General features: G+C 51.9%; 1 protein-coding gene and 1 long non-coding RNA gene across 6 annotated transcripts; one reads left to right on the plus strand and one right to left on the minus strand.

Annotated features, from left to right (window-relative positions):
* The first annotated feature begins 17 nt into the window (after nucleotides 1–17).
* AGFG2 (ArfGAP with FG repeats 2) lies at nucleotides 18–21,908 on the plus strand. Of its 5 annotated transcripts, none has more exons than XM_036073348.2 (13): nucleotides 18–374; nucleotides 8,518–8,611; nucleotides 9,482–9,597; nucleotides 10,689–10,842; nucleotides 11,435–11,597; nucleotides 12,319–12,444; nucleotides 13,170–13,202; nucleotides 18,140–18,260; nucleotides 18,432–18,514; nucleotides 18,702–18,785; nucleotides 19,836–19,964; nucleotides 20,304–20,389; nucleotides 20,701–21,908. In XM_036073348.2, exons 1-13 carry the CDS (start codon nucleotides 154–156, stop codon nucleotides 20,758–20,760), a joined length of 1,470 nt encoding a protein of 489 aa, XP_035929241.1. In that variant the 5' UTR covers nucleotides 18–153; the 3' UTR covers nucleotides 20,761–21,908. The 5 variants fall into 5 exon arrangements, 3 of the variants coding, with proteins under 3 accessions (XP_035929241.1, XP_035929242.1, XP_035929243.1); XM_036073349.2 differs by having other exon boundaries at nucleotides 18,723–18,785; XR_004911216.2 differs by lacking the exon at nucleotides 20,701–21,908 and having other exon boundaries at nucleotides 18,397–18,514.
* On the minus strand, nucleotides 7,204–25,570 carry LOC118523654 (uncharacterized). The gene is made up of 12 exons (XR_004911223.2): nucleotides 24,900–25,570; nucleotides 23,953–24,139; nucleotides 23,228–23,501; nucleotides 22,211–22,411; nucleotides 18,526–18,574; nucleotides 17,106–18,331; nucleotides 12,296–12,867; nucleotides 11,519–11,608; nucleotides 10,993–11,244; nucleotides 9,464–9,568; nucleotides 9,290–9,378; nucleotides 7,204–7,570 (listed from the first exon to the last, which is right to left on the minus strand). It is a non-coding gene; the product is annotated as an uncharacterized LOC118523654 (long non-coding RNA).
* Between the last annotated feature and the right edge of the window lie 190 nt (nucleotides 25,571–25,760).

Raw genomic sequence — 25,760 nt, forward strand, 5'->3', positions numbered from 1 at the left:
AGGGGTTGAGAAGTCTCTCGCGGACGTCGCCGGCTTCCTATCTTCTGTCAGGGGAGCCGGGCGTGCGGAGGAGGCAGAGGAGGCGGGAAGGCGGCTGTGGTTGAAGGGACAATTGCTGACTTGCGGGGAGGAGGTCCGAGGGAGCGGGCAACCATGGTGATGGCGGCGAAGAAGGGTCCAGGCCCGGGTGGCGGGGTCAGCGGGGGGAAGGCGGAGGCGGAGGCGGCCTCGGAGGTGTGGTGTCGCCGGGTGCGGGAGCTGGGCGGCTGCAGCCAGGCGGGGAACCGCCACTGCTTCGAGTGCGCCCAGCGCGGGGTCACCTACGTGGATATCACCGTGGGCAGCTTCGTCTGCACCACCTGCTCCGGCCTCCTGTGAGTGGACTGGCGCGGGGTAGGAGAGGGGGGAGGACCGGGAAGGGGCTGCGGAGTATCGGCGTTGGGGACAGCGGGGATCCGGGGCGAAGGGACGGAGCCGAGGTAGGGGCGGCGGGGAGGCCTGGGGACGCGCCTGATGCGCTGAGAGGGTCGTCTGCTGCAGAGCTGTCACGGGGAAGGGAAATTGGCAGAGGAGACAAGACACGATTGGAGTCGCGTTGCAGGGGAAAGGAAGGACATCGGAGAAGAAGGGAGAAACTCCCGAAGGGAGGGGAGGCAAAACGAACCGAACCGAAAGTGGGGGAGAGTTGAAGGGAACAGGGGGGAAGGTTAAGATTTAAAGGGCCCGAGAATGACACACACCTTGAAAGGGAACTCTGTGTAGGTGAGGGGCAAATAGGAAAGGGGTAGAGTAAACTGGGCTCTAGATGAAGGTGTACTTCTGGCTTGTGCCCATTCTTGTGCCCATTCTATTTAAAATAGGTAAGTTAACCCAGGCTGACAGCATAGAGATTGTGACAGGTAAGGAGCCCTGTACCAGCGTTCGGGTGCAGGTCCTAATGTTGCAGGGCTTTGGAGTGCAACCCAGAGGTAGATTTCTTACAAATCTTAAGAGATGAGAGCTGATGGATTACCGTGTTAGAGAGCTTAACTTCTCCAAAGGTTTGGGGATCTGGATGAGCCATCCTTAAGTGTAATAGTTTACACCTTTAAGCTTCTTGTTGCCATGGCTTGGTCCTGGTAGTAGCATCTGGCAGCTCTTTCTAGATTTGGGGGAGTTTTGTTGTATAATCTGCAATGCTACACTTGGCACTAGCACTGTATTTGGTCATGCCTGAGCTAATTTAGAGCCACAGTTCTAGGCCAGATTTCTGGTTATAGAGTAAGGTTCTTTTTCCCCCGTAGGGAATTATTTGGTTAGATGCCTGATTAACATTGGCTACCAACCGTGTATCTCTATTCTGTATAAGTTCATCAAGAGATTTATTTTGACTTGTTTAGTATTGTTTTAATATATCGGTTTGTCTGGTTGGTTGGTTTTGTATTTAACAAGGGGTGCTTTCCTTGTTTCTTCTTACACCTTTAGGAGCCAAGGAGGGAGCAGTATTGTTCTTACATGACAGATGGGAGAACAGAAGCAAAGAGAGGTTTACCAGTGCCATATGGGGTTTGCTGTTTTCAGCATTTGTTATTGGATATTAGTTATGATCACGGCAGACCAGAAATGAAGATCCAGGTCTCCTAAGATACGGTGTAGGATTATCTCTCTACGCGATTTTTACCTCCTTTGCCAAACTTCTGTGTTCTGATCAACCTCACTTGTGTGTTATGACTTTGGTCTAAGTAAAAGCTATTATGGCTCTTGGGACAATGATTAGAACCCAAACAGGAATGTGTCAAAGGTAGAGACTTAAATAAAGCAAAAGGGTAGAACTGAGACTGGGACAAGTACTCAGGAGAAAAGGAGAAAAGTTTAGGACTATTTATAGCAGAAAGAGAAAGAACAGATTCCTGAAGATCCTGTTATGAAGAGGAAAATCTGATTATAGAGTCTGGGAGCAGGGGGATAAAACTGATGGCATACCAGAGTCTAGGTCCTAGGAAGAAAATGTTTGGAAACAGTGTTAATTCATCCCCATGGTTAGCTGCACAGCACAAAAGATAAAACACTAACTAAGTGGGAGGGCTGACACTATTATTATTATTTTATAGATCTTGGTTTAAAGTATCCCATAGATAACATTTCCCTTCTATAATGAATATCCCTCAATCAGGACAAAAGGAGGGTCAAGGGATCTGGCACACATTAAAAACCTGATTTCTTTTGCTAAAACAGTTAACTCCTTAAATATCAGGGCACAGTTTACAGAACTTGACCACTTTTTCCCCGTGCTCATTATTGTTGGTCTTTAGTGAAGGATCAAAAGGCCGGGCCACTAAATGAAGTTGAATTGAAGGTATGTTGACATTATAAGGAGAGAAATATCAGAGGAAACTCTAGAAGAAAGCTGTAGTTTCCCTGGCTGTGTTTGTCTGCCTAAGTTCTGGTGGTACTTCTCATGTGCTAATTGAAGTTCTAATTAGCATGAGCTAAGTAGGGCAAGGCATAGGAACCTTATAAAAGGGTCTTCACAAAGTATTGCCTGTGTCCTCTGATGGACCTTGGGAAAGGCTGGGAGCGGGCGGGTGGGCCGTAAACAGAGGGTGTGAGGTGAGGGATGCTTACTGCTGGCTGCAGAGTAAAGGGGGAGCACACACAGTTCAGCAGGCAATGGAGGGGTATGGCTCAGGGTGACGCATAGACCAAGTAACATCTTAAATCCACATGGTTGATTGCCCACAGATTAGGATTTCGTGGTACTGGGAAGTGAAAATCACGGTAGGCCAAGAGGCTGCACGTTCATTCAGTCAATCTGTCAACATATATTTACTGAGTGTCTCTCAAGCTCCAGACATGGTCTTAGGCACTGGAGATATGGCAGTGCACAAAACTGTACCCATCTTCATGTAGCTTACACCATAGTGGAAGCCATGGACCTTAAATCAATCATTAAATATATAATTGCCGGTGATAATAAGTGCTGAGAAGTAAAATCAAGCTCAGCATGGGCTGGAGAGTGATGGGAACTCATGTTGAGGTATGATGATGAAAAGAAGAAATATTCTTTGTTTAAAGGACGAGGGTATTGGGGCGCCTGGGTGGCTCAGTCAGTTAAGCATCTGCCTTTGGCTCAGGTCATGATCCCTGAGTCCTGGGACCAAACCCCGTGTTGGGCTCCCTGCTCATCAGGGAGCCTGCTTCTCCCTCTCCCTCTGCCGCTCCCCCCTGCTTGTGCTCTCCCTCTCTCTCTCAAATAAATAAATAAAACCTTTAAAAAAAAAAAAAAAAAAAAGGACGTGGAGCACCTGGGTGGCTCAGTTGGTTAAGCGTCTGCCTTCGGCTCAGGTCATGATCCCAGGGTGATCGAGCCCCGCATCGGGCTCCCTGCTCAGCGGGAAGCCTGCTTCTCCCTCTGCTTGCTGCTCCCCCTGCTTATGCTCCTGCTCTCGCTATCTCTGTCTGTCAAATAAATAAATAAAATCCTTAAAAATAAAAAAAAAAAATCTATCTTTAAAAAAAAAAGGATGAGGGTATTGAGGGGGGGCAAGAATTCAAGGACCACACTTAGCACCATAGCCAGAGAAAGGAGACAGCGAGACTGGCTTTATTTTGAAAGCCAGCTTTCTGCTGAGGATGTTACAAATATGTCCACCTCTCAGGGGAGTGGGGTGTTCTGGGGGCAGTGAGCACAATTACCAGAGTTCCCAGCTGGTTGCACAGGCTGATACAGCAAAGTTGACTGTTGCAGCCAAAGTTGAATTTCCCAAGATCTGGAGAAAATTTTCGATTTTAATACTGGTGGGTGGGTATGACTATGGGCCCATCACTACATGTGAGAGCTCATTCTCATTTTCTTTTTTCATGAGAAATATTTTCTCAGCTCTAGCAGAAAACCACAGCGTTGGTGTGAGGGACTGAGAGAGAAGCTGCTAGTTTTGGCTGTTTCTAAATTTATATACATGCTGCCACAATTGTAGGTCCCAAATTTGACCTAGTTTTATTCATTTGGTTTTCGTCCAATACCTAGTTTCCTTAACCTGGATATAGGTCCTTCTCATTTCCGCAGCATATACATGCGCCTGTCTGTTTGGCTGTGTCTGATTCTCCTACTAGAGAGCAAAGCTAGGGCAGGGTAAAGATTGCTGCTAAAAAGTGCTTTTTCCAAAGCAGTGCCTTCCGTGTTTTTTCTTCTTCTGGTTTGCCTGGATGCCTCAATGGATAAACCACGTTTCTTTAGTAAGAAAATAGATCTTGAGGCCTGAAATGTCGTTGACACAGGGATGGGCACTATCTTTGACACCCAGTTTTTTTTTTTTTTTTTCCCAGTAAAGTCTGTGGCATGCTTCCCTAACCTGGCTGTTTGGGTCCATCTTTAATCCATTGTCCTTTGGGACTCAGTAACAGATACTTGCCTCCTCTACTTCTGTACAACTTTATTCCAATAGTGGGATCAAGTCAGGATTCGGGTGGACAGAGCTCTGGGCTGGGTGCCAGGAGATGTGCTTGACAGCTCTTTCTTTGTGACAAGTTCCTAACCTCCTGGTGCCTTAGTTTCCCCATCTGGCTTTGCTCGTAGCGGTTCCTCGTTAAGCACTTTTATCTCCATGGAAGAAAAGGCCTTGTGTGTTGTTCAATAATTCAGTACTTTTCCATCCGTCTGGGTTAGAGAGGTAGATGTGTTCCTTGCCCCTGTGTTAGTCCCGTCTCTCCGTCCCCTCCCACCTCACCTTTTATCCAAAGACATGAGAAGAAGGGGGAAAAAATGTAAAAGGATTGAGAATGAGCCTGAAAAGGAAGGCAGAGGACAGCAGTTTATCATTGTCACTAAGGAAGAACTACAGGAAATGGGTTGAAGCAGGGATTTTCGATGAGGAAGAAGTTTCCTAAAATTAGTGAAATTGAGCCTGGGGCAGGGTACGTGGGGAGCTCTCCTATTAGGGACTAGAAAGAGTCTCTAATAGGGACTCTTTTTGGTGATGTTTGGATCCAAGATAAGAGCCAGCGTGGCTTAGCTGAACCCCGCTCAAAGGCAGAGGGCTGGAATCCCAGGAGCAAAGAAACCCCACGTGGGGGGTATGAATCCGAACACGAAATATTCAGAAGTCAGGAATTCCCAAGTCCAAGTTTGGCACAAAGGAAAGAACTTGGGTGCCGGGTAGAACTGTTTTTTCCATTGTTGACCTGACAGAACTTTCTTATGTGAGCAGCTGAGCAGGTTTGAGACTTTCATGAAGCAAGATAGAAGCAAAATATGGGCCGTTGTGAGGGTGATGACCACAGAAAAACAAAAGGTGTGGTATTTGTAAAAATAGTCGTATACTTGATAGCATCAAAGGCAGGGGGAAGAGAGGCAAGGAGAGAGGATCGGGTGGGCTTTAGGGTCCCTGCAGGTCGCTTCGCTGCCAGGAATTCAGGGCGCTTCAAAGAGGGATGCAGAGTACTTCAAATGCCAGTCAGGTGCTCCATGAAACAGAAACCGAAGTCGAAGCCCTCCCGGCTGGGCTGAGGCCCGAGTCCTAGTAACGAACTTGCTTTCAGTTGGAAACACTTGCCCTATTCTGGGCAAATACATTTATCTCTGCGTTTGCCCAGCACCTCCTGGTTAGAAATAACATTTGCTGTGATAACCTAAGGGCAGTGTCTCCTTCTAGCTCTCACTTCTTTGGGGGAGAACCTGCGAGTCGTGTTGGGGAGACTGGGTGCAGCTTGGAGACTTGGGTCTGTTTGATTCCAGGCCAGTAACTCAGATCTGGCCCCTTGCATGACCCTGCTATGTCCCCAGCCAGCCTCAATATCCCTCGACCATTAGATTTCAGCTACCGGGAGGAGAGGGGCTCTTGTTTCTAAATTGCTCCTGTCAGCCAGCAATGGCCTCTCTCTGATTCAGAAACAAAACGCTCTGACTCATAGGCCATGTAACTAGGTCCTCTTCCTGGGCTGCAGAATGTTGCCTTGTAGAGAATTTTCCCTGCCCCCAAACTGTGGCTCTAGTTATACATAATCCAGTCTACAGACATCAAGGTCAGAGCAATGCTTTTTGTACTGTGCTATGGAAACATCCTGTTCCCTCAGATTCATTTGGCCCAAAGCACCTAAATCACTTATTTTCTCTGCTTTCCCTTCACCCTATCTTCCACACCCCCTCCCCCGCCCCCCCAAAAAAACCCTCCAGTCCAAGTTCAGCCATAGAAAGTTCTGTTGTTCTAATCATCCCCTCTAGACTGATGAATGGGTCAAGTCCCTCCCCCTCCCCCTACAAAGAAGCACACCTCCTTGTTTACACTTTGCTAACAGTTCCTGGTTGTCCTGTCAGGAAATGTCAATGACCTTTTTGTGATAGACTTCAAATCTGTTTTTCTAGTGTTAACATAATACATTTTACGTTTGCCATGACCATTTCTCTTCCTTCCCCCACTGCTGCATCCTGGTGCCACATTCTCCCTGATCCGGCTATGTGTGTGCCTACATGGCACCCAACTATGTTGGGAATTATCTTTGTCCAGGCTCCTGGGGTCATTATAAGAAATCACCGGGTGATCAAGGACTAGGTCCTATAAGATAAGTGATATATATGATATAGAGTGATAAGCAGCTGTCTATTGTATCCCCCAAAGTGCCTACCATAATGCCTTGTATTTTGGTAAAGGAAATATTTGTTAGTGGGAGATGAAGATAAGGAGTGGGATCACTGGGATCATAGGGATGGAGAGGTCTGCTCTGGCTAGACCTCAGAAGGCCTGGCCTTTTGAGGGGGAAGGGCCTAGGGATTAAGGTGAGTAAGATCTAGGGAAAGAATATAAAAGGCTGTCTGGACTTCAAAACAAAACAAGGCCATTAGTAAGAGAGGCTTTAGGAGAGAAAACTGGAATATCTCTGAAATGTGATTAGAAGAGAGTCTTCAGGGCAGATCAGGTTTAAGAGCTATTGTTTGCCATGTAGTTACAAAGCCTTGCTTTTGGATTTTGCTGCTCTAATCTTTCTTTGGGGCATCAGTCCTCTTTGATACTGTCTTTTAAAGGAGTATTTTGAGACCCTTTACTTAAAAGTCTAGCCAGAATTGCTGAAAATGCCTTCAATTGTAGCCTTCGGTGTCCTGTCCTTTGTTAGAATCCCACAATTGATAATTTGTCATCTAAAGGGGCTGCCGCTCTTCACTGTTCACCCCGTGCTGTGTCACCTGTCCCCCCTCTCCCGCCCCCACCCCGTGGCATACACGTACACTAACATGACACTGCCGTTCTTCTAGACTCGCAGGGACACCTTCATTTTGTGGGTGCACCTGTAAGCCTGAATTTTCTCTAGGGTTTCCATTTGGTAAGCTGTGTGATCTCTGCCTTCCCTCTTTGCTTTCCTGATGGCATCAACCAGGACCCTCTTCTTCTGGAGTTACTTTTATTTTCGTATCTTGATTTGCCCATTTTTTTTTTTTCAGGGGAGTAAAAGTCTGAAGAGCCTCATCAGCTGAGACTGTCTTTCCTGCATATGCCTATATGCTCTTTCACGTGCTGGTCCCAGGGGCTGGTTTATTCGTTGTGGTTTGGCCAGTTTTGTTTTCATCCGATGAGTGCCGTTGGTCTAGACCAGAGTAAAACTTAAGGGAAAAGGAAAGGGGAACCTGGCTTAGCGCCAAGTTTCCCTTGTGAGAACACTCTAGAGAGCAGTTGAGTGGGGGCAAGGAAGCCTTCTTGTCTACTGTAATCTCCACGGGGCTTCTGTGGGCACAACTAGACTCCCAGAGAGTTAACAGAACACACAGAGCTGGCACAAAAGCACCACTACAGGATAGATGTTCCTGACTCATGCCAATCTCATATTCATTGTTGAGCCTGACTTCCTCCTGCTTCCTCAAAAGATCTAGAGCTGAGAAAACCTGGATTATCTCTTTTCCCAGAGATCTCTTCCTGAAAGAGAGGGGCCCCCTCCATCCCTACCACCACACTTTCTGTCGAGACGAAGAGGGGCAGGCAGGTGTAAAACAGTGGTAAAATAGGAAATGGCAAGTGGGCACATCTCTGAGTTCCCGGAAGTACCCCCCAGCCTGCAGGCTGAACACGGAACTGAGGCAAGGGGGAGATGGCTTCTGGATGGGCAGGCTCTGCCTTCCTCTCGAGAATGACAGGGAACACGACACATTCTTGACTCTCATTAAAAGCCTCCAAAATGGGGGCCTAGGTGGCTCAGTCGTTAAGCGTCTGCCTTTGGCTCAGGTCATGGTTCCAGGGTCCTGGGATCGAGCCCCGCATCGGGCTCCCTGCTCAGCGGGAAGCCTGCTTCTCCCTCTCCCACTCCCCCTGCTTGTGTTCCCTCTCTCGCTGTCTCTCTCTGTCAAATAAATAAATAAAATCTTAAAAAAAAAAAAAAAGCCTCCAAAACATTCTCGCTTCCCTTCTTTCCTTGAATTAGGAAGTAGCTTCAGTCAGGGAATTCTACCTGAGCTTAATTTCTGTGTTGTTTTATCCTTTCTCTCTCCCCCTCCTCCCATAAACAGACCTGCGGTGCTAACTGCATTGTACTTCTCTTCCTGTTTCTCTCCCACAGGAGAGGCCTGAACCCCCCTCATCGCGTCAAGTCCATCTCCATGACAACTTTCACTGAGCCTGAAGTAGTATTCCTGCAATCCCGTGGAAACGAGGTGAGCCACCACCCATGGAATGGCTTACTGGCTGTAGTTGCCCTTTGGGCCGGGGGAGCTTTGCCTCAAGACTATAGAAAAACCCTACAGCTTTCTTTTTTGGTCGAGTTTCTTTTATTTTTTTAGTATATAGCATATCTTGTCTTAGGTATATTTGTATATCTGTGGAATCTTATTTATGCAAATTGTGGTTTGTCTAGGCCTTTGTTAGAGGAATGAGGGGAAGGAGCAAAATCTCTGCAGGGGGTGACTCCTGGGCACTCACAGGGAAGACTGCCCCTTGACAGTTAGAGCTCCACATTGCTGAGCATTCAGAGTTGACTGGGCTGGCCCCTCGGAGTAAAATCTCCTGGAGCCAGCTCTACCCATCCGACCCTCAGCACTGTGGGATTAAGCCCATGCCATGTACTCGAAGGTGGGTTAAATCTGCAGCTAAATCTGCAGGCGGTGGAAGGACGCTGTCCTTGGTGTTAGCAGTCCTCCTAGCTTGCAGGAATTGGCTTACTTGGAGGGCGCCAATGAAGGAAGGCCTCTGGAGGGTGTTCTGGAAGACACAGCTCTGACAATTGTCCCTGACCCCACCCCCATCGAGATTTAGTTCCCCATAATTCTCATGGCCCTCTCTTTTCTTTTATAAGTTGAGTCATAATATGTACTTATAAATCTATTTTTACTTACCTAAGGCACGACCTCCCCATTAGATGGTCAACTCTGGGAAGCCAGGGATTGTGTCTGCTTTGTAGGCATACCCAGACCCTCAGCTGTGTCTGTGCTCAATAAATATGTATTGATGAATAAACTGGAAGTGGTATCATTCCCATCCCATGCTTTCTGCCTGAACTCCTCTGTTACCTGATTCCATTCCTTTAGGTTTGCAGGAAGATTTGGCTGGGTCTTTTTGATGCTCGGACATCTTTAATACCAGATTCCAGGGATCCTCAGAAAGTGAAGGAGTTTCTCCAGGAAAAATATGAGAAAAAGAGATGGTAAGGAGGAGGAAGGAGATTGCTACGGAGACCCATGTCCCAAGACGTTCTTCATCTGACAGTCCAGTTTATAGACTTGAATTGGGGCTTTTCTCAAAGGCCAGACTTGGGTTGAATGGATTCCACCCAGCTTCAGTTAGGGCTCAATTCTGACTTCAAAATTATAAAACTACCGAAAGGACAACTTGTTCCCAGTCACTAACCCTGCAGATTTGATGCTCCTCTTTTGGAGAGAAATTAGACTGCTTGGAGAGGGGCTGGGCCTATGGGAGTGTGGGGCAGGTTAAAGCTCAGCTGGGCCCATATATGCAGAGAGGCAGCTGGAAGCACCATGTCCTAGAGCTCTGTGCTTTTAACCCATCGTTTTTCCACGATTTATGTGTGTTCTGTTTTTCTGGTGACGAGAACAGCATCTCTGCTCTCCCTTGCCTTTTCTCTCCCCAGGTGGCACTTTCTATGGCTTGATCTCAGGGGTGTGTGCATGTTGGGGGGGTAACTCTAGGCTGGAGAAGAGAATGCAGACAGCAAGGAGATTGATGTGGACAAAACAGCATTTTGGAGCCCTTCCTGGGGGTGTCCTCCAGAAAAAGAAGATACTTCCGGAGTAGGGACCACATACATACACTGGAGTGGAGGGCATTTTATCAGAAGTCGCAGAAGCTAACAGGATAGACTGCGAGCACTTAGAAGAGGAGGTGGCAGAAACTTTCTGTGGGACTGAAAAGGAGGAACCTGCAGAAACACCTAGAAAAGAAAAAGGAGGTTGGAAAATAGGATCACCTGTCCGGCAGCATTATTGACGGGTTATTACTTGAAATGGGTTGATGTCAGAGAAAGGAGAGAGGAGAGAAAAATAGGCCCAAGGCAGAGTGACGTGAACATTTCCACAGAAAAGAACGAGCATCTGACAGTAAAGGGGACGCTCAAGATGGGCAGAGCTTTGCTGAGTTATGAAATTCCCTTTAGTTCAAAAATCAGAGGGCAAAGGCCGAGGGACCCGGACTGCTGTCACTTGTGCTTCCCAGGTGCCTACACTGAGCACGGCCCATGGTGTTACCCCCTCCTTTCAGCCTGACTATTCTTTCTCAAAGGTATGTCCCCCCAGACCAAGTCAAGGGGCCCGCTTATACCAAAGGCAGTGCCTCCACCCCCATCCAGGGCTCCGTCCCGGAAGGGAAGCCCCTGCGGACTCCTCTGGGGGATCCCGTGCCGTCTCTCTCAGCTGCTGCCTCCACCTCTAGCCAGGTAACTCTCAGACCTGCCCTTCGAGACTAGTTGGGGATTTGGGAGACAGGGATGTCAGTTTCCTAAATCCAACCCCCGGACTTAGCAGACGACAGTATAGCTGGTGTGAGTTGGTTCTCGGCCCTGCTGTTACCTATGTCTTGGACTCACCTTGGCCTCCTATCTTTTGGAAGAAAGAACCCAACAGGAAGTGGTATTTAGGGAAGTCGGAGTATCGACTTCAAACCTGACCGTTGCTCCAAGGAAATGCAGGAGGGGCCGGGACACTGCCTCCAGCACCCGGGAAAGATGAGGAAGTAACAGCTCGGGGGGCGGCGGGGGGTGCTCTTGGCAATATCCCTTGTAGCTCAGGGTTACTTTCACTGATAGGCTCTAAAATGTCTGCTTCCGGGAGATGGTGTGCTGAGAAGACAGAGAAGTTAGGTACGCGAGGGGCTCAGGCAGCTGCTGCCCAGGAAATCTCTCAGTTGAGGGCAGTTTCTCCCTCTCTTCTCTCTCCCCTTGCCTATCCGGGGGCAGCCTAGGGAGCCATGCAGGGGCCGGGTCATGTCTGGGCCTCCAAGTGCTCTATGTCATGCCTTCTCCTCTCAAGTCTGTCAGTCAGTCTCAGCCTCGGACGTCCCAGCCCCGGAGCTCTCAGCCACCTCCCCACTCGGTCAAGAAAGCCAGTACTGACCTGCTGGCCGACATAGGTGGAGACCCCTTTGCCGCTCCCCAGGTGGCACCAGCTTTCGCTGCATTCCCAGCCTTTGGGGGTAAGTGGGACCTGGGAGGAGAACATTCCACAATGTATTACCCCTGACACAAGGCCATTCACGCCCTTGGGGTGACCAGTCCCCCCCGCCCCCCCTCCCCGCCATCTCTAGCTCCCCTCCCACAAATGAATGTGATGATAATCCTGAAGCATCAAGGTTGGAAGGGCTGGGGTCAAATGAGAGCAGCCCGGATTATGTCTGCAAGTTTGACTAAAAAACATTACAGTCGGGGACTATCCACACTTCCTTTCGGAACACTGGAAATCGCCTTTTTATTACCTTCTTTTTCCGTTAAAATGGGGGCAGGGGGCTTGTCATGTGTTCCATTTCCCCTGCTCTCTTCCCAAAGACCAGCAGCAGCCAGTTGAATAAAATGGTATCTAGTTTCCTTTTTTCCTTTCAAGCCCCTTCCCCCACCAAAAACAACTTTTCTTTTTTTTTTTTTCACATGATTCAGCCCAAAGTAGGACCTGACAAAAATGCAAATGCCTCGTGGAGTAAGGATAAAAGATGGTGGGGAGTGAACTTGGAGGCCTCTGACACCCCATGTCCCCCAGCGGGCGTCTGGCCCTCTGCCCAGGCCCCTGCCATCTCTCCCTGAACAGGACCCTGTGGAAAGGCAGTGTCCCATCAGTGGCCTTTGGCCTTCAGAATTAGTGCATATTATATCGATGATATGTCCATTTTACATATTTGACCTTTACATTCCCTCCACCTGTAGGCCAGACACCTTCCCATGGAGGATTTGCCAACTTCGATGCCTTTGGCAGTAGCCCCAGGTCCTCTGCATTTGGAAGCATTCCTCCAGCTGGCCAAGGCCCGTTCCAGGCCCAGCCAACACCCACAGGTAAAGTCTGCCCTGCTCTCTTCTGCTGCCCTTCTCTCTTCCAACTGCGTTCAGTTTTCCACATCCATACACCGCCCTTCATTCGCATCTGCACCAACCTAGAGAGCTGGGCAAAGAAGACAGAGAAGGAAGAGAAGCAGGCCCGGGAAAGGGAGAGAGGGGTCTGAGGAGATTCTTGGCAGGAAGAGGGGCCCTCCTGCTCCATTTTGTCCTGGAAGGAAAACAGCTCAATCGCAGCAGCAGTTGTGCAGGGTGTGCATAGGAGATCTCTGACCGGCAAGTTGGGGAGACCCCAGTCCTCGAAAACTCAAGAGTGGACGTGACCTTTCCTCTGGAGTGCTCTGATGGTCCATGTTGTGCACTGCCCAAAGGGCGAGGGCTGGGTCAGAGTCCAAGAGAGTCTCCGGAAGTCCTCACTCACCCCTGTTAGAGCAGAACACTGTAAACTCAGTGTTGTGTTGTTTAGCAATTGAGACAACCTCCCCCCCAAAAAGGAGACCCTAAAGGCCGCTGCTGTAAAGCATCTGGCTCCTCCCTGAGTCCCCAGACATCAAGTCTTCATAGCCTTGGGGCTGGCCCTCTACCTTTGCCCGTCCTGGACACATGGGAGGGCAGCCCAAGTGCTCTAAAGACCTGATGTCTGGGGAAAGCCGGTGACTTACGCTCTCTCTTTCTCCCTCCCCCCCACCCCGCCCACCCTTCCCCTTCTCCACCCTCACTGCCAGCCAGTCGGATGCTAACTGGAAGTTACAGCTTTGGTGAGTTATTCTTCCAACTCCACAGCCCACCCAAAGTAGAAGCCTATCTCAGGTCCTCTGAGCCAAGAGCTTTGAGGTCTGGAAGGAACCCTTCAAATGTAGCCGTCTCCCAGCAGTTAAGCAGTTTCCCTGTCGTGCAACCCACAGCGTGGCAGAGCTCGGCCCAGAGCCCAGACTCCCCGACTCTCGCTCTGCCCACAGCCTTCCCACTGTGCCACCGCGAACTGTCTGCGTGCTTTTGTTTTTATTTTATTTTTCTTTTTTTCTGAATGGGACAAGGAGGGACATTTTATACTGATAAAAGTTAAAATTCACAAAGAAGTTCTCACGTTACCAACTTCAAGTACCTGACAGGGTAGCCTTGAAAGTCATAAAGCAGAAACTGTTAGACACGGTGAAAATGTAACAGCAACAGAGAGAGGGATGGTAGTGGACTCGCAAGATCAATAGTAGATAAAGTAGATAGACAAATAAGGAGGAAAGGAGGCCGTTTGAGTGACACTTGAACAAGTTTGACCTAATACATCTAAGTAGAACTTTGTAATCAAAAGACAGGATTTTCAAACACGGAACCCTTTTATAATTTGACCACAGACCAGGAGACACCACATAAATTTCTAACAAATAGAAATTGCTTAGGTCACATTCTGTATGATAAAAGGTGTCCCAAAAGATGTCCCATAACAATGTTTCATTGTCCTTAAAGGCCTGAAACAGGGAAAAGATAATTACAATATGGAAAACAGACAAAAAGCTAAAAACCATCACGTGTTTTTTTAAACCTCCTATAAATAAGACAGAATAGGATAACAGGCAATGGATACAAGCAGCTAATACCCAGAAAAAAAATGATGAAAATGTTCTCAACCTGACTAATCAGGGAAAACACAAATTAAGAGTAAGATAATAATTTCACACCTTGTATTCACAAAAGTTTTAAAGGTTGGTAATGGCCAGTACTGTGTGGGGAAACTGGCCCTTTTGCATGCTATCGGTAAGAATGTAAGTTGGCACAGGAATATCCAGTGTAGCAAGATGGAGGTGCTCCTCAGAATGAGAGCTTGAAAGGAAGCAGCTTGTATGAGGTGGTTATAAATTGGTCCGGTCAGAAATGCATGCCTGTTGGGGCCTGGGTGGCTCAGTGAGTTAAGTGTCTGCCTTGGGCTCAGGTTACGGTCCTGGCCACCCGTTGGGCTCCCTGCTCAGCGGGGCGTCTGCTTTTCCCTCTCCTTCTGCTCCTCCCCTCACTAGTGCTCACGCTCTCTCTCTCAAATAAATAATCTAAAAAATAATAATGATAAAGAAATGCATGCCTGTCACAATCCCTTGCCTAAAGGGCCAACCTTTAAAGGAGAGAAGGAAGGTGCCAGGAGCCCTCCCTGGCCAAACCTGGGGTGAACTTGCGTCCAGTGTCTGGTCATCTCAAAAAGCAGACTCTGCAGCCAGCCAGAGCCAACCAGCCCTTGTAAGGCTCCTGCCGCTGCTAGGAGCGTCCTCATATTATCTCCATGAAGAAGGAAAGATCTCCATTTTGCAGTGGACAAAACCGGCTTCACTTGGCCAGTGACTTGGCCAAACCCGAATGGCTGATGAATGGCAGCTCCCATTCACTTCCCACCGCACCGGGATCACGAGAGGGTGGTTCTCCGAGTGTGACATAAAGAACTACTGGGGATGAAGTAGGGAGAATTGGGTGAGAGGTGGGTGTCTTTTCTGACAAGCCTGGTTGTATTTTTATATTTCTGAGGGGGAGTCTGGAGAGGGGAAGTTTCTAAAACTGCAGTTTCCCCTGAAACTGCTAGAAGGTATGTATACCAATCCAGCCGCAGGGAATGGGGCTCTGGAAGTGCAGAAGAAGCCAACAAGAGCGCAGGTATTCCTACGTTCCCCGAGAAGGGCGGGAAGTGCGGGGTCGACCCGGCCGTGGCGAGGGCGGGCTCTGCCCTCTAGTGTCCGCCAGGAGACACACAGCCAGGCGGCGGCAGGACAGAAGGACAGCACCTCCCCCAGCCTGGGAGCTCCCTGACCTGACGGAAAGGCCCAGAGCAGGACTGAAGAGTCTGACCTAAGTGAGGACAGGGAGCTGTGTTCACTCAGAAATTCCACATACCCCGAGTCATAGCCCAGGAAAGGCCAGGGGACCCTGAGAATCAGAAGATTCAACACTAGGCTGCTGGCTTCCAGTCTTCCTGACGCCTGGGGCCTGGAGAGGACAGAGACCAAGTGTGCTCAGTGGCGTGGTAGCCTAGCACTTGTTCCTGTAGAAAGGCCAGGGGCTGAGAAGGAGGGTGGCCAAGGCGAGCACAAGGGAAGCAGCCCACCCTTGGAAGCTCGGAGCCAGCAGGCCAGCCCTGGGCAGCTGCCTTCCCTGCTGGACTCTGCTTCTCCAAGTCAGAGCCGAGATGCCTAGCACCAGGAAGATCCCCTTACCAAAGGGCTTTGGATCAATACAGCCTTACCCTTTAGGGAAGGAAGAGCATCGAGCTTCAAATGATAGTTCCAGGGTCTTCAGAAAAAAAGCCCCAAACTTAGGAGAAACCAGGCTGAAGTTTGAGGGGACCAGGGAGCAACACAGATTTGAGAACCAGCCTGGCTTGGCCATTCGTCCCTTGCCTTGTGTCTTTATCTTTCCCTTGCCCTTCTTCCTCTCATCTCTGGGCGGTAGGGGGGAGGGGGGGACAGTATCTTCCCTTGTGACGGTTACCTGCTCATCCTTCCCACTCTCTACAGGGTTTTTCCCATCAGTTTTCTTAGCTGAATCTCCCCTCCACTCTGTCCACCTCTGCCACCACATTCCCCCTTCCCCACAAACAGGCTTCAGGTTATCCAGCCTCCAAACGTTTCTGCAGCCCCCCCCACCGCCCCTGCTCAGCTGCTGTCCTACCGCCTCTCCATTGCCATGCCCCTGGGAAGAGGAGCCTGTGGCCTTCACTTACTTTTTTATCATCCTATTTTCTTTCTCTCTCTCTCTCTTTTTTTAAAAGATATTATTTATTTATTTGACAGAGAGAGACACAGCAAGAGAGGGAACACAAGCAGGGGGAGTGGGAGAGGGAGAAGCAGGCTCCCCGCCGAGCAAGGAGCCCGAGGCGGGGCTCGATCCCAGGACCCTGGGATCATGACCTGAGCCGAAGGCAGACGCTTAACCAACTGAGCCACCCAGGCGCCCCCCTCTCTCTTTTTTTTTTAACACGCTTGATGGCATAATAGACATACCGTTCTGTACCTTGATTTGTTTTAACTGAACAGTACTGCTAGATTTTTTTTTATCAGCACATGAAGTGCTTCCTCATTGTTTTTTAATGGCTGCACAATAGTCCTGCTTATGTATATACTGTAATTTATTTAATCCGTCCCCTGTTGATGACTATGTAGAACGAATGATGAATATTTAGTCTTTTGCCTACAAACAGCGCTGCTGTGAATCACCCTGCATGTGTCACGTTTTGCACATTTGCAACTGATATCTGTGAGAAACCTGGCAAGGGAGTTGGTCTAGAGGGGGACACAGTTGATAGAGAAACAAAAATATGTCACTGCAAAGATGTCAAGTGCCACGAGGGCGAAGAACAAGGTGTTAGGAGAGGAAAACCAGGCTCTAATGCAGACTGAGGTCAGGGCAGGCCCATCTGAAGACGTGGTTCTGTTAAAGCCCGAAGGGGGGGCAGGACCGTGGGTGGGGGCTCCTGTTCAAGGCAGAGCGCGTGGGAAGACCGGAGCTGAGAGTCCAGGCGAGGCTCTCGTTCACTTGTGTTTACCACCTGAGCCAGCCATCACCTTTCTTTCGAGACCTTGTCTTGTTTCTCTGACCCCGGAAAGAGTTTCTTCTATCATAGGCTATGATGATAGCTCACATTTATGCACGCTTTACAGACTGCAGAATACTTAGTTGAAAATACTTACCTCAGCGGAGGGGGGGCAGTGTCGTACAGCCGTCCTATGAGAGGGCAAGCAAAAATATGGGCTCAGGAGAGTAAGATGGTTTGCGCAGGTCACAGCAGTAGCAGGGGGTAGGGCCCCGACTGGAGTCCAGTCCTTCTCACTCTACCTCTCACATAGTCATTCAGCAAACAATTAGCACTGGCATGTGGCAGACACCATGCAAAGTGTGTTTCCCTTTGGTACGAGTCTTCCAGCACTCATAAAAATCAAGCCTTTTCCGTTTGCAGCCTCATTTTACCCTCACAACAGCCCAGAGTGGTTGACTGGATCCCACCATACAGATGAGGCTGAGACACGCAGATAAAGAGGCTTTCTCCAAAGGACAGGGACTTCCTGGACTTGCTCCTCAGGCTGTTTCGTACGCCTCCCACGTGGGCTCGCCCTCGGGGCTTTTTCTTTTGAGATGTGATGACCAGAGAGGGCAGAGGAACCCTGATCTAAGCTCCTGGCTTAGGGTGGCCTCCCGAGAGGGGGCAGCTCCGGTGGGAGTGGGAGCTGAGCTGTCCGTGCTCCGGTGTGGGCTCCACCTTCCATGAGAGGCTCCCGAGTGTCTGGGCCTTTCTGCCCTTCACAGCTCCTGCCCCCATCCCCTCTACCTGCCCCTTCCTAGGATTTATCCATAAATGGAAATGCTGGTTTGAGGAAAGGACAGACATGTCCACGGCTTGAGGAAAAAATGGGAACTATAAGTCAGACTACAGCAGGAGGGACACTGACCTGACGCCAGGGCGGGCCGCTTTCTCTCAGCAGCGGCAGCTTTGAGCACTAAGGAGATTGACAAAGGCTGAGTACCATGTTACCTAGAATTCTTGGCGGGAGTCAAGGCCCTCTGAACCGGACGACCCAGGGGGAAATGGGCTCAGAGAACCCAGTGGGTGCACTCATGCCATCACTCTGCTCCGTCTCCCCTGCCCCCCCCACCTCCATCTTTTCTCCTACCCCTTCCCTCCTGCCTCACCCCAGCACTCCCTTTTCTGTTTCCTGTGACTGCCCAGGGAGCAGCCAGGTGACTCCATTTGCGGCCTCTCCTCTCGCACCTGCCAGTCAGCCCAACAGCCTCGCAGATATGGGCAGCCTCCTGGCGCCCGGAGCATCACCTGGAGGTATCCCTAGCAGGTACGTCCAGACGTCCGGGAGTCTGCCTTGGGGCTGCAGAGCCTTGCTTTTCCCAGCCTGCTCAGCTCCTCCTGTCGGGCAGGACAGGGTTTGCCATCTCCTGGTCCCTTGCATTGCTTCTCCCCTTGATCCCCAGTGCCCTGCATGCTGACTTCTCTTCCCACATCACAGCATCTTCGGGGTGGCCGGCCAGGTCCCCACGCTCCAGTCGGCCACAGCTGGTGGAGGCGGCAGCACGGGGCTTGCCTTTGGAGGTGAGTCTTACCTGTGGAGACCCAGGGAGGGGATCCAAGGCCAAGAGGAACCTGGGGACTCTGCAGGGAGGGGAGGGGAGAAAGAGCACACCAAGATTGAGAGGAATGCTGTCATCCAAGTATTAACCAGATGAGAAAAGAGTGACCCTCTCTTTCTCCCACCTCTACCCCATTCCACCCTGAGCAGCCTTCACCAACCCTTTCACAGTACCTGCCGCGCACCCTCAGCTGCCTTCCACCAACCCGTTCCAGCCCAACGGCCTGGCCACAGGTGAGCCTCCAGACTCTGCCCTGGCCCTGACTCTCTCCAGGGCGCAAATTCCTCTCTGCCTCCTTCTCTCTTTCCCTTCTCTCTCTCTCTCTCTGTCTCTCTCCGTGTCTCTCTCTCTCTCTCTCTCTCTCTCTCACACATACACACACACACACACACACACACACACACACACACACACACACCACTGTCAGGAGGAGTGGCAGACAGCCTCAGTCCTCCTCTCACCCTTCACCGGGCCAGACCAGGTTGAATTTCCGGGCCGCCTAGTGGGCAAAGAGTAGAAGCACCCAAGTCCCAGAATCAGAATTTCACAATTACGGAAAGCAGACTGCTACTGACCCGAGCCGGTTCTGCGACTGACGTGGCAGGACTCTCCCTTCTTGCCCCTCGGCAGTGTGCACCCCCCTTCTGTGTCCCACCTGCAGCCTTGCCCCTGGTCCCTGCTCTCATCAGCCGGAGTGTTGTGATCTCCTCGCTCCCTATTCCTCCGCAGCCTCAGCTCTTCTCTCTTCAGAGGCATGCTCCCCCATCCCCACCCCTGCCTTTTTTGTTGTTGTTGTTCTTAAAAACCTTGAGGCCGGGAAGAGAGACTGGTAGCAGCTAGCACCACTGACCACTGACCGGTGTGGCAAACCCCACTGCTGAGAGCTTTACAGCCCTTAATGGCTTTGCCCAGCAGCCCTAGGAAAGGAGCCCGGCCCACTTTTAAGAAATGAGACCACCGAGGCACATACACAGAGGGCTAATACTTTGCTTTCATTGGTGCAGTTTAATAGAAGCAGGCAGCTGACCCCGGTTCTGGGCCCCGCCCCTGCTCGGCACCTCTGTGCCCTCCGTGCCACGAGCCACCGTGGACAGGAAGAGGGCAGGTTTGCTAGGTTGCATGGAAGCTGAAGACTTCCATGGCTCACTCAGGGTACTTTTACTGGGTACCTCTGGATAAGGACACACTCTATCCCATGTCCCTATAGTGGAGAGATCTAGGAAGAACCGTTCTCCAGCCTGCCTTCCAGAACCTCGCCTGAACTTCATGTCCTCGTTCCACAGGGCCCAGCTTTGGGATGAGCAGTGCGGGGCCTGGCTTCCCCCAGACAGTGCCACCCACCAGGGCCTTTGTCAGCACCTTCCCACCACCACTGTTCCCCCCACAGACCTCGATGACTCAGCAGCAGAATGGTAAGGGACTCAGACCACACCCTCCTTTCTTACCCCCATTCCCCACCCCCAGGGCCTGCCGGAATGCAGGGGGGTGGCAATGAATATTAGGACTATTAGGGAGCCAGACATCTGAGTTAGTTCCCTTTTGGACCAGTAGGGGGGGCCAGAGAAGCCACAGACCTGCCTGTGTCCTCTGACTCTGCTCCATACCCTTATTCCCCGACTTTAGAAAGGCCCGTTCTTGCGGCCGCTGTAGGATGGAGCGGTCCCTGCCCTGCAGGGAGGCCCAGCGGAGTGGTCAGCATCAGCATGAGGGGCAGGGCTTATGTCAGCCTAGTTTCTGCTCTTGCTTCCCAGGTTCTTCCTTCAGCGACTTAGGATCAGCCAAGCTGGGGCAGAGGCAACTGAGCCAGCCAGCTGGGACCTCTACCAACCCCTTCATGGTGAGTGCGGGTATGGCCTCCCTCTGGGGGTCGGGGACAGAATCCTTCGAGGAGAACAGGACAATGTGGGCTGGAAGCTGTGCCCCTCCCTCGTGAAGCCCTGCCTTGGCCACGCAGGGGTGAGTGGGTTAGTCAGTGGGCCCTGTTGTGTCCCACACTCCCCCGCCCCCTCCTTGCCTCAGCCCACTGACCTTCCCACAACCCTCAGCACAGTAATTCTGGGGGAGAAAGGAATCCTGGACTGCATCTTTTCTCTGGTCTCCAGCTCTTCTCCCCTAATCCCCTAATTTGTGGTTGTTGTTTCTTTCCAGACTGGATCCTCATCAAGCCCGTTTGCCTCCAAACCTCCAACCACCAACCCATTCTTGTAGCACTTTGTCCTGGGGGGGGCTCTTCCCTGCCCTGTGGGGCCCCTCTACTCCCAGGAGCTCTGGTGACCATTTGCCTGTGGCATTTCTGTGGGTCTGAGACCAGAATGGGCCTTGTTTTGTAGGGAAGGGGTCTTGGGGATGGTGGAGGTGCTAATGCTTTGCTTGGGGCTTGCAGATAAAAGGGCAGCTTCCCGGGTCAGCTGCCCCCAAGGCTTCCTCCCATCCTCCCTCCAGCCCCTACCCAGGCAGGAGGCCCAAGAGGAGAGAAGGCAGGGCCTGGCCTAGAGGAGTGATGGTGTTTGATTTCTCAAATTATTAATTATAATGACAATAATCCTCCTCTCCTGCCCTCAGCATACATAGTGGTCCCTTCACTCCCAACCGTGTGGGCAGAGGAAGCTGTGGGCACAGACTGACCCGCATTCCCCTGTGGGAGCAAGCCTTCCCCCATCCCCAACTTTCCAACACTGGTCTCCTTGTGGACAGAAGCACAGTGGGAAAAGCAGGGTCAAGGTGGAGTTGAGGCATGGTGTTGACCTGAGACAGTGATCAGACAGGCTGAGAAGGCTGAGGGGGGGCGGGGGGGGCCGCTTGGGCCAGCATCCCCCTTTTCTCCCCACCCCTACCAGGGCAGAAGGCCCTCCATGGTTTTGCTTCCCCAGCTCTCTCCCTCATCCTGGGTACTCAGGATGAGTAATAGTTTTACCTACATACTTAGACATGCCCAACTCCTGTCAAGCACTTTAGTTTGCTGTGGTGTCATGTTTGGATACCAGTGTTTTATATTTATACATAGAGAATTTTCTAATATAGCCTATTATATATATATACGCACACGCGCACACACAGAGATATATATACACATGCCGCCATTCTCCTGCTCCCAGACAGCTCTTCCACATGGGGAATGGAATGGATCCCCATCTGTGCCTCGACCAGCAGAGCGGGAGCTCCAGAGGGTGGTGGGGAGGGCAGTCACAAGTCCTGACCACCCCCAGAGCCTGGGCTTTTCCAGGGAAAGGCTTTGTGCAATTGGCTGGTTTTTTCCTTTCTCTTTCCCCATGTGCCTCCCCCACCCCCCAAAATCTCTGCACCAAAGCTGTCGCAGGCAATGTTGGAAAAGAACTGCATTTCAAAGAAAAGGGAAATGGCTCTCATGGTCTCACTTTGGGTTAGTTCCAGGGGCCCCAGCGTGACTGCTGAGTCAGTGAAGATGATGATGCTGTTGGCCAAGGACAGGAATTCCTTGCCGGCCATGTTAGCAGTGGGAGCCAGTGCAGTGGGAGTTAGGTGGCTGCACTGAGGGGGTGACTCCCCCGGGGGTGCAAGTGACACTCCAAGATGGACATGGTGGGACCTGAGTACAGGAGTAGACCGCTCACAGGCCGGTGCATCCTCGGCCCCTCCCCAGACTGTTTTTACCTGAGTCAATACCTTTTTACTGTTTTACCTGTGTCAACAGCCATGGTGTCCGAGCTGTTTGTGTGGTGACAAGGTGGCCAGTGTGGGTTAAACACCTCACGTGGCAGAGGAGAGGCCCAGCGTTCAGCCTTGCTATCAAGAGATGTTCCTCCCTTTTCCGCATTGCGCAGGGACTCTGGCCCTTCAGCTGTTCATTCCTGGGATTCTCTGGGTCTTTCCACCCAATGACCTTTAACAGCAGAACAGCAAGGAGAGGTGGGGACTGTGTTATCACTTTATTTACTTTGAGGACTTCTCTAGAAATATTTCTAGCTGCTGCTGTTTGCCCAGCCAGGCGTGGCCTCCCCACCTTTGCAAGGCTCAGAACCCATCCTGTCTTGGGTCTGTGTTTCCATGCTCCCAGACCCTTCCCTCCTTCCATCACCTGGTGGATCTCCTAGGGTGGACTACCATCCCTGGGTTTTTCACGTTCTATCCCCTTCTCCCAGTATTTGTCTCTGTCACACTTGATTACCTCTCTGTCCCCGTCCCTGTCTGTGTTTCCCATTTTCTCTGCTTGGAACCAGGAAGGGGAGGAAGCTGGCCTGTTGTGGAGGAGGAGGAGGAGCCTTTTCTTATTTTTCCCCAGCCACCCCCAACTCCCTTCCCTAACCAAAAGCAGTGAGGTTTGGAGGTGAAATTGAAAGGGCCCTTGCTGCGAGTTTCAGTCACACTCCTGCTGTTTCCCAAGGATCTCCTTACTGCTGGGTGAGGTCCCCCTCCCTGCGCCCCAGGGCACTCTGTCCAACATGGACTCCCGCCAGCTTGCTGGCCAGGGCAGGATGACCAATCAGAGAAGTTACACTGGGTCGGCCTCCAACTCCAGGACAGAAAACCCGAGTTCCCTGGGCACGGGCCAAGGCGAGGACCGCAGCTGCCTATCCCAGCATGGAGCAGCCAGAGGGCCGCCTCCATGGGGTCTCCTGTATCCAGGCGAGCAGCAAAGAATGGGAAAATCCCTGGCCTGCTAGAAAATGTCTAAATGACTGGGCTGTGTTCCCCTTACCTCGCCCCCAGCACGTCCTTGCACGGCCCTGTCCGGTGGTTACACATCCGACCCCAGCTGCAGACAAACCGTGGGGCCACAGGCACGCTATGGAGCTCGCCCAGGCTCCCACTGGGCTTCTGACCAAGCGGCCGATGCTGTGGCCATGCTCTGCAGACGGAGAGTCCTCTGGCTTGGCCCCAGCCTTCAGCAGGTCACCTGCCCCCGTGGGTGAGAACGCAGGAGCCAGTCCCCAGGATGGCTGTGAAGAACTCCATTCCCTCCACATTGGAGCCTGGGAGCCATAGGGGGGTGGGGGGTGGGGGTGGAGGAAAGAGATGGAGGCTGTCCCTGCATCCCCCTCCACAGAGTGGGGAGAACTCCAGATGGAGGAGGGAGGGGCTGACAGGAACAGCCTTAGTACCCCAGCCTCCTTCCCGTAGGCTCCTGTCACTGGTAACAAGGTTCTTCCATAGGGATTGAGAAGGAGATTCCATCCCACGGCTACCCTGCACCCAGCAGAGGGATGCACAGGGAGACCCCTCGGGTTGGGGGGGGGGTGTTCTCACACAGCAGAGCTGAGGTTCTGCCACTTCCTGTCCCTGGGGAGCAGCTGGAGTTACCAGGGCAACAGGCTAAAATAGATCTCATCTGGGTAGGGCCAAGGGCAACGTTGTTGCTAGGGCAACTGATGAGGCCAGTTGTTTGGCTCCAGCTTTTTCCTGGTACCCGGCACGCTAAATCACCTGGCGCTGATTGCCAACCCACTGTGCCGCTGCTGCTTGCCCAGAGCCCAGGTACTCAGATCCCGGCTCCTTCCTGCTCCGTCCGTACCCAGCTCTTCGGGGTTCAGTGACACAAGGTCTCTGAGGCAGGAGCCGGTCTCTCTGAGGCAGCCGTGATTTCACGAGGACTGGGGTGCTGCACGGTGGCCTGGTTGATGGGGAGTGGGAAGGAGTAAGGATGAAGAGCCCCTCCTGTGGGTAGCTTCAAATCAAGCCTGGAGAGGAAGGCTCCAGGCCAGGAGCACAGCGGAGCAGCACCAAGCCTGGGAAGGGGAGGGGCCTGCAGCTCTCTTGCTCCCTCCTTTGCACACGGTACATCTGTCGAGACCGCAGTGGAGGCAGTGGCCTTGAACATACTTCTGTTTTGGTGGCCGCTTATAGATCTATCACATACCTGCCTCTCCCTGGCCAATACCCACCAAGAGCAGAGGCTGCCACTGGCCCCGGGGCACGCATGAGCTGCCAACACCTCCCCTGCACCTTGGGAAGCTATGGCTGATCCGGATGCACCTGGTGGGGGCCCTGGGCACCACCTGCCTACTAGCCAGACGCCCACCCTCACCATGCTGGTTGGTTCCATGCATCTCACTCTCAACATGGCCCTTGAAAAGATGTTCGAGGACCCTAGCTTGCACGCACACTGCACCACTGGCTTCCCCAGTATGCCAGAAGAGTCCCTTCTTCACAGGCCTGGGAAATGGAGAGGCGTGGGTGGGAAGGTCAGCCCTCCTGGCTCAGGCTGTCGTGGCCTTTGGACGGGTCTGAGGCAGAGAACAGGCTTCCCTGGCTTCAGTACTCTTGTTATATCTCCTCCCCCCACTTCCCCCATATATCATCTTTAACAGGGTCCTCGGTTGCTCACTTCCCCTCCTCAACCCTCGCCCCCCTCCCCCTGCTTTAGCTCTTACTTGCCACGACGGTGATAGCACAAGGTCCTCTAAGGCTCCCACCCATGCGTCAACGCCTGGTGTGTCTTGCAGTGTGCGGTGACCAGCACCATCCCCCCCCAGCAGGAGTCTGTGGTCCTTGAAAGGATCAGAAGAGGGGTGTAAAATGTCTGAATCCCAAACCTATCTCAAAATCTTAGGATGTAAGAGGCAAGGGGTACATCTGCCAGAGAGTCTGCACCTCTAATCAGAGCCTTTTTGGACAGTGGTGGTGAGAAGGGGCTGAGGGCAGTGAGAGGGAAGTGCCCCTGAGAGATGGTTTTGTCACAGGTTCTCCTTCAGTGGCCTCTTGACTGGAATTCTGGTGGCTAACGTATCTGAAGACCCCTCCTATCACCCTCAACCCAGAGAGAATCTGAACCTCCAGCTCTTCTGAAATCAGCACAGCCCAGTGCTTGGTGGCCCTGGCAACTAGGCTGGCTTGGGAAGGAAGAGTATAGAACCACTGGGGGGGGCGGGGGGCTGGGAACACAGGGGCTGGACGCGTAGAGTGGGAAGTGGCGACACGGTAAGGGCCGTCCCCTAATCGCCAGGACTGCGGACTCCCGACCCAGTTCCACTCACGTTGGCCTCACCTCGCTGCTGCCTTAGCAGTCAGCTCAGATCCGTGGAGACGCCCACACACTCCCCGCCCCTGCGATCCCAGCCCAGGGGTGTTTGGGGTGGGGAGGAGGCCGCCTCTCCCAGACTTTCCCAATCAGACTTCACTCCCACGGCCCGACGTCCAGCGGCCCGGGGCGCGCGAGGGTTAACCCCGCGGGGTGGGGACTCTGGAGCAGTCGGCAGAGGCAGAGGCAGAGGGAGGGAGGGGCAGGAGGCGAC

This window comes from Halichoerus grypus, chromosome 6, assembly GCF_964656455.1.
Source record: "Halichoerus grypus chromosome 6, mHalGry1.hap1.1, whole genome shotgun sequence".
In the NCBI taxonomy this organism is placed as follows: Eukaryota; Metazoa; Chordata; class Mammalia; order Carnivora; family Phocidae; genus Halichoerus; species Halichoerus grypus.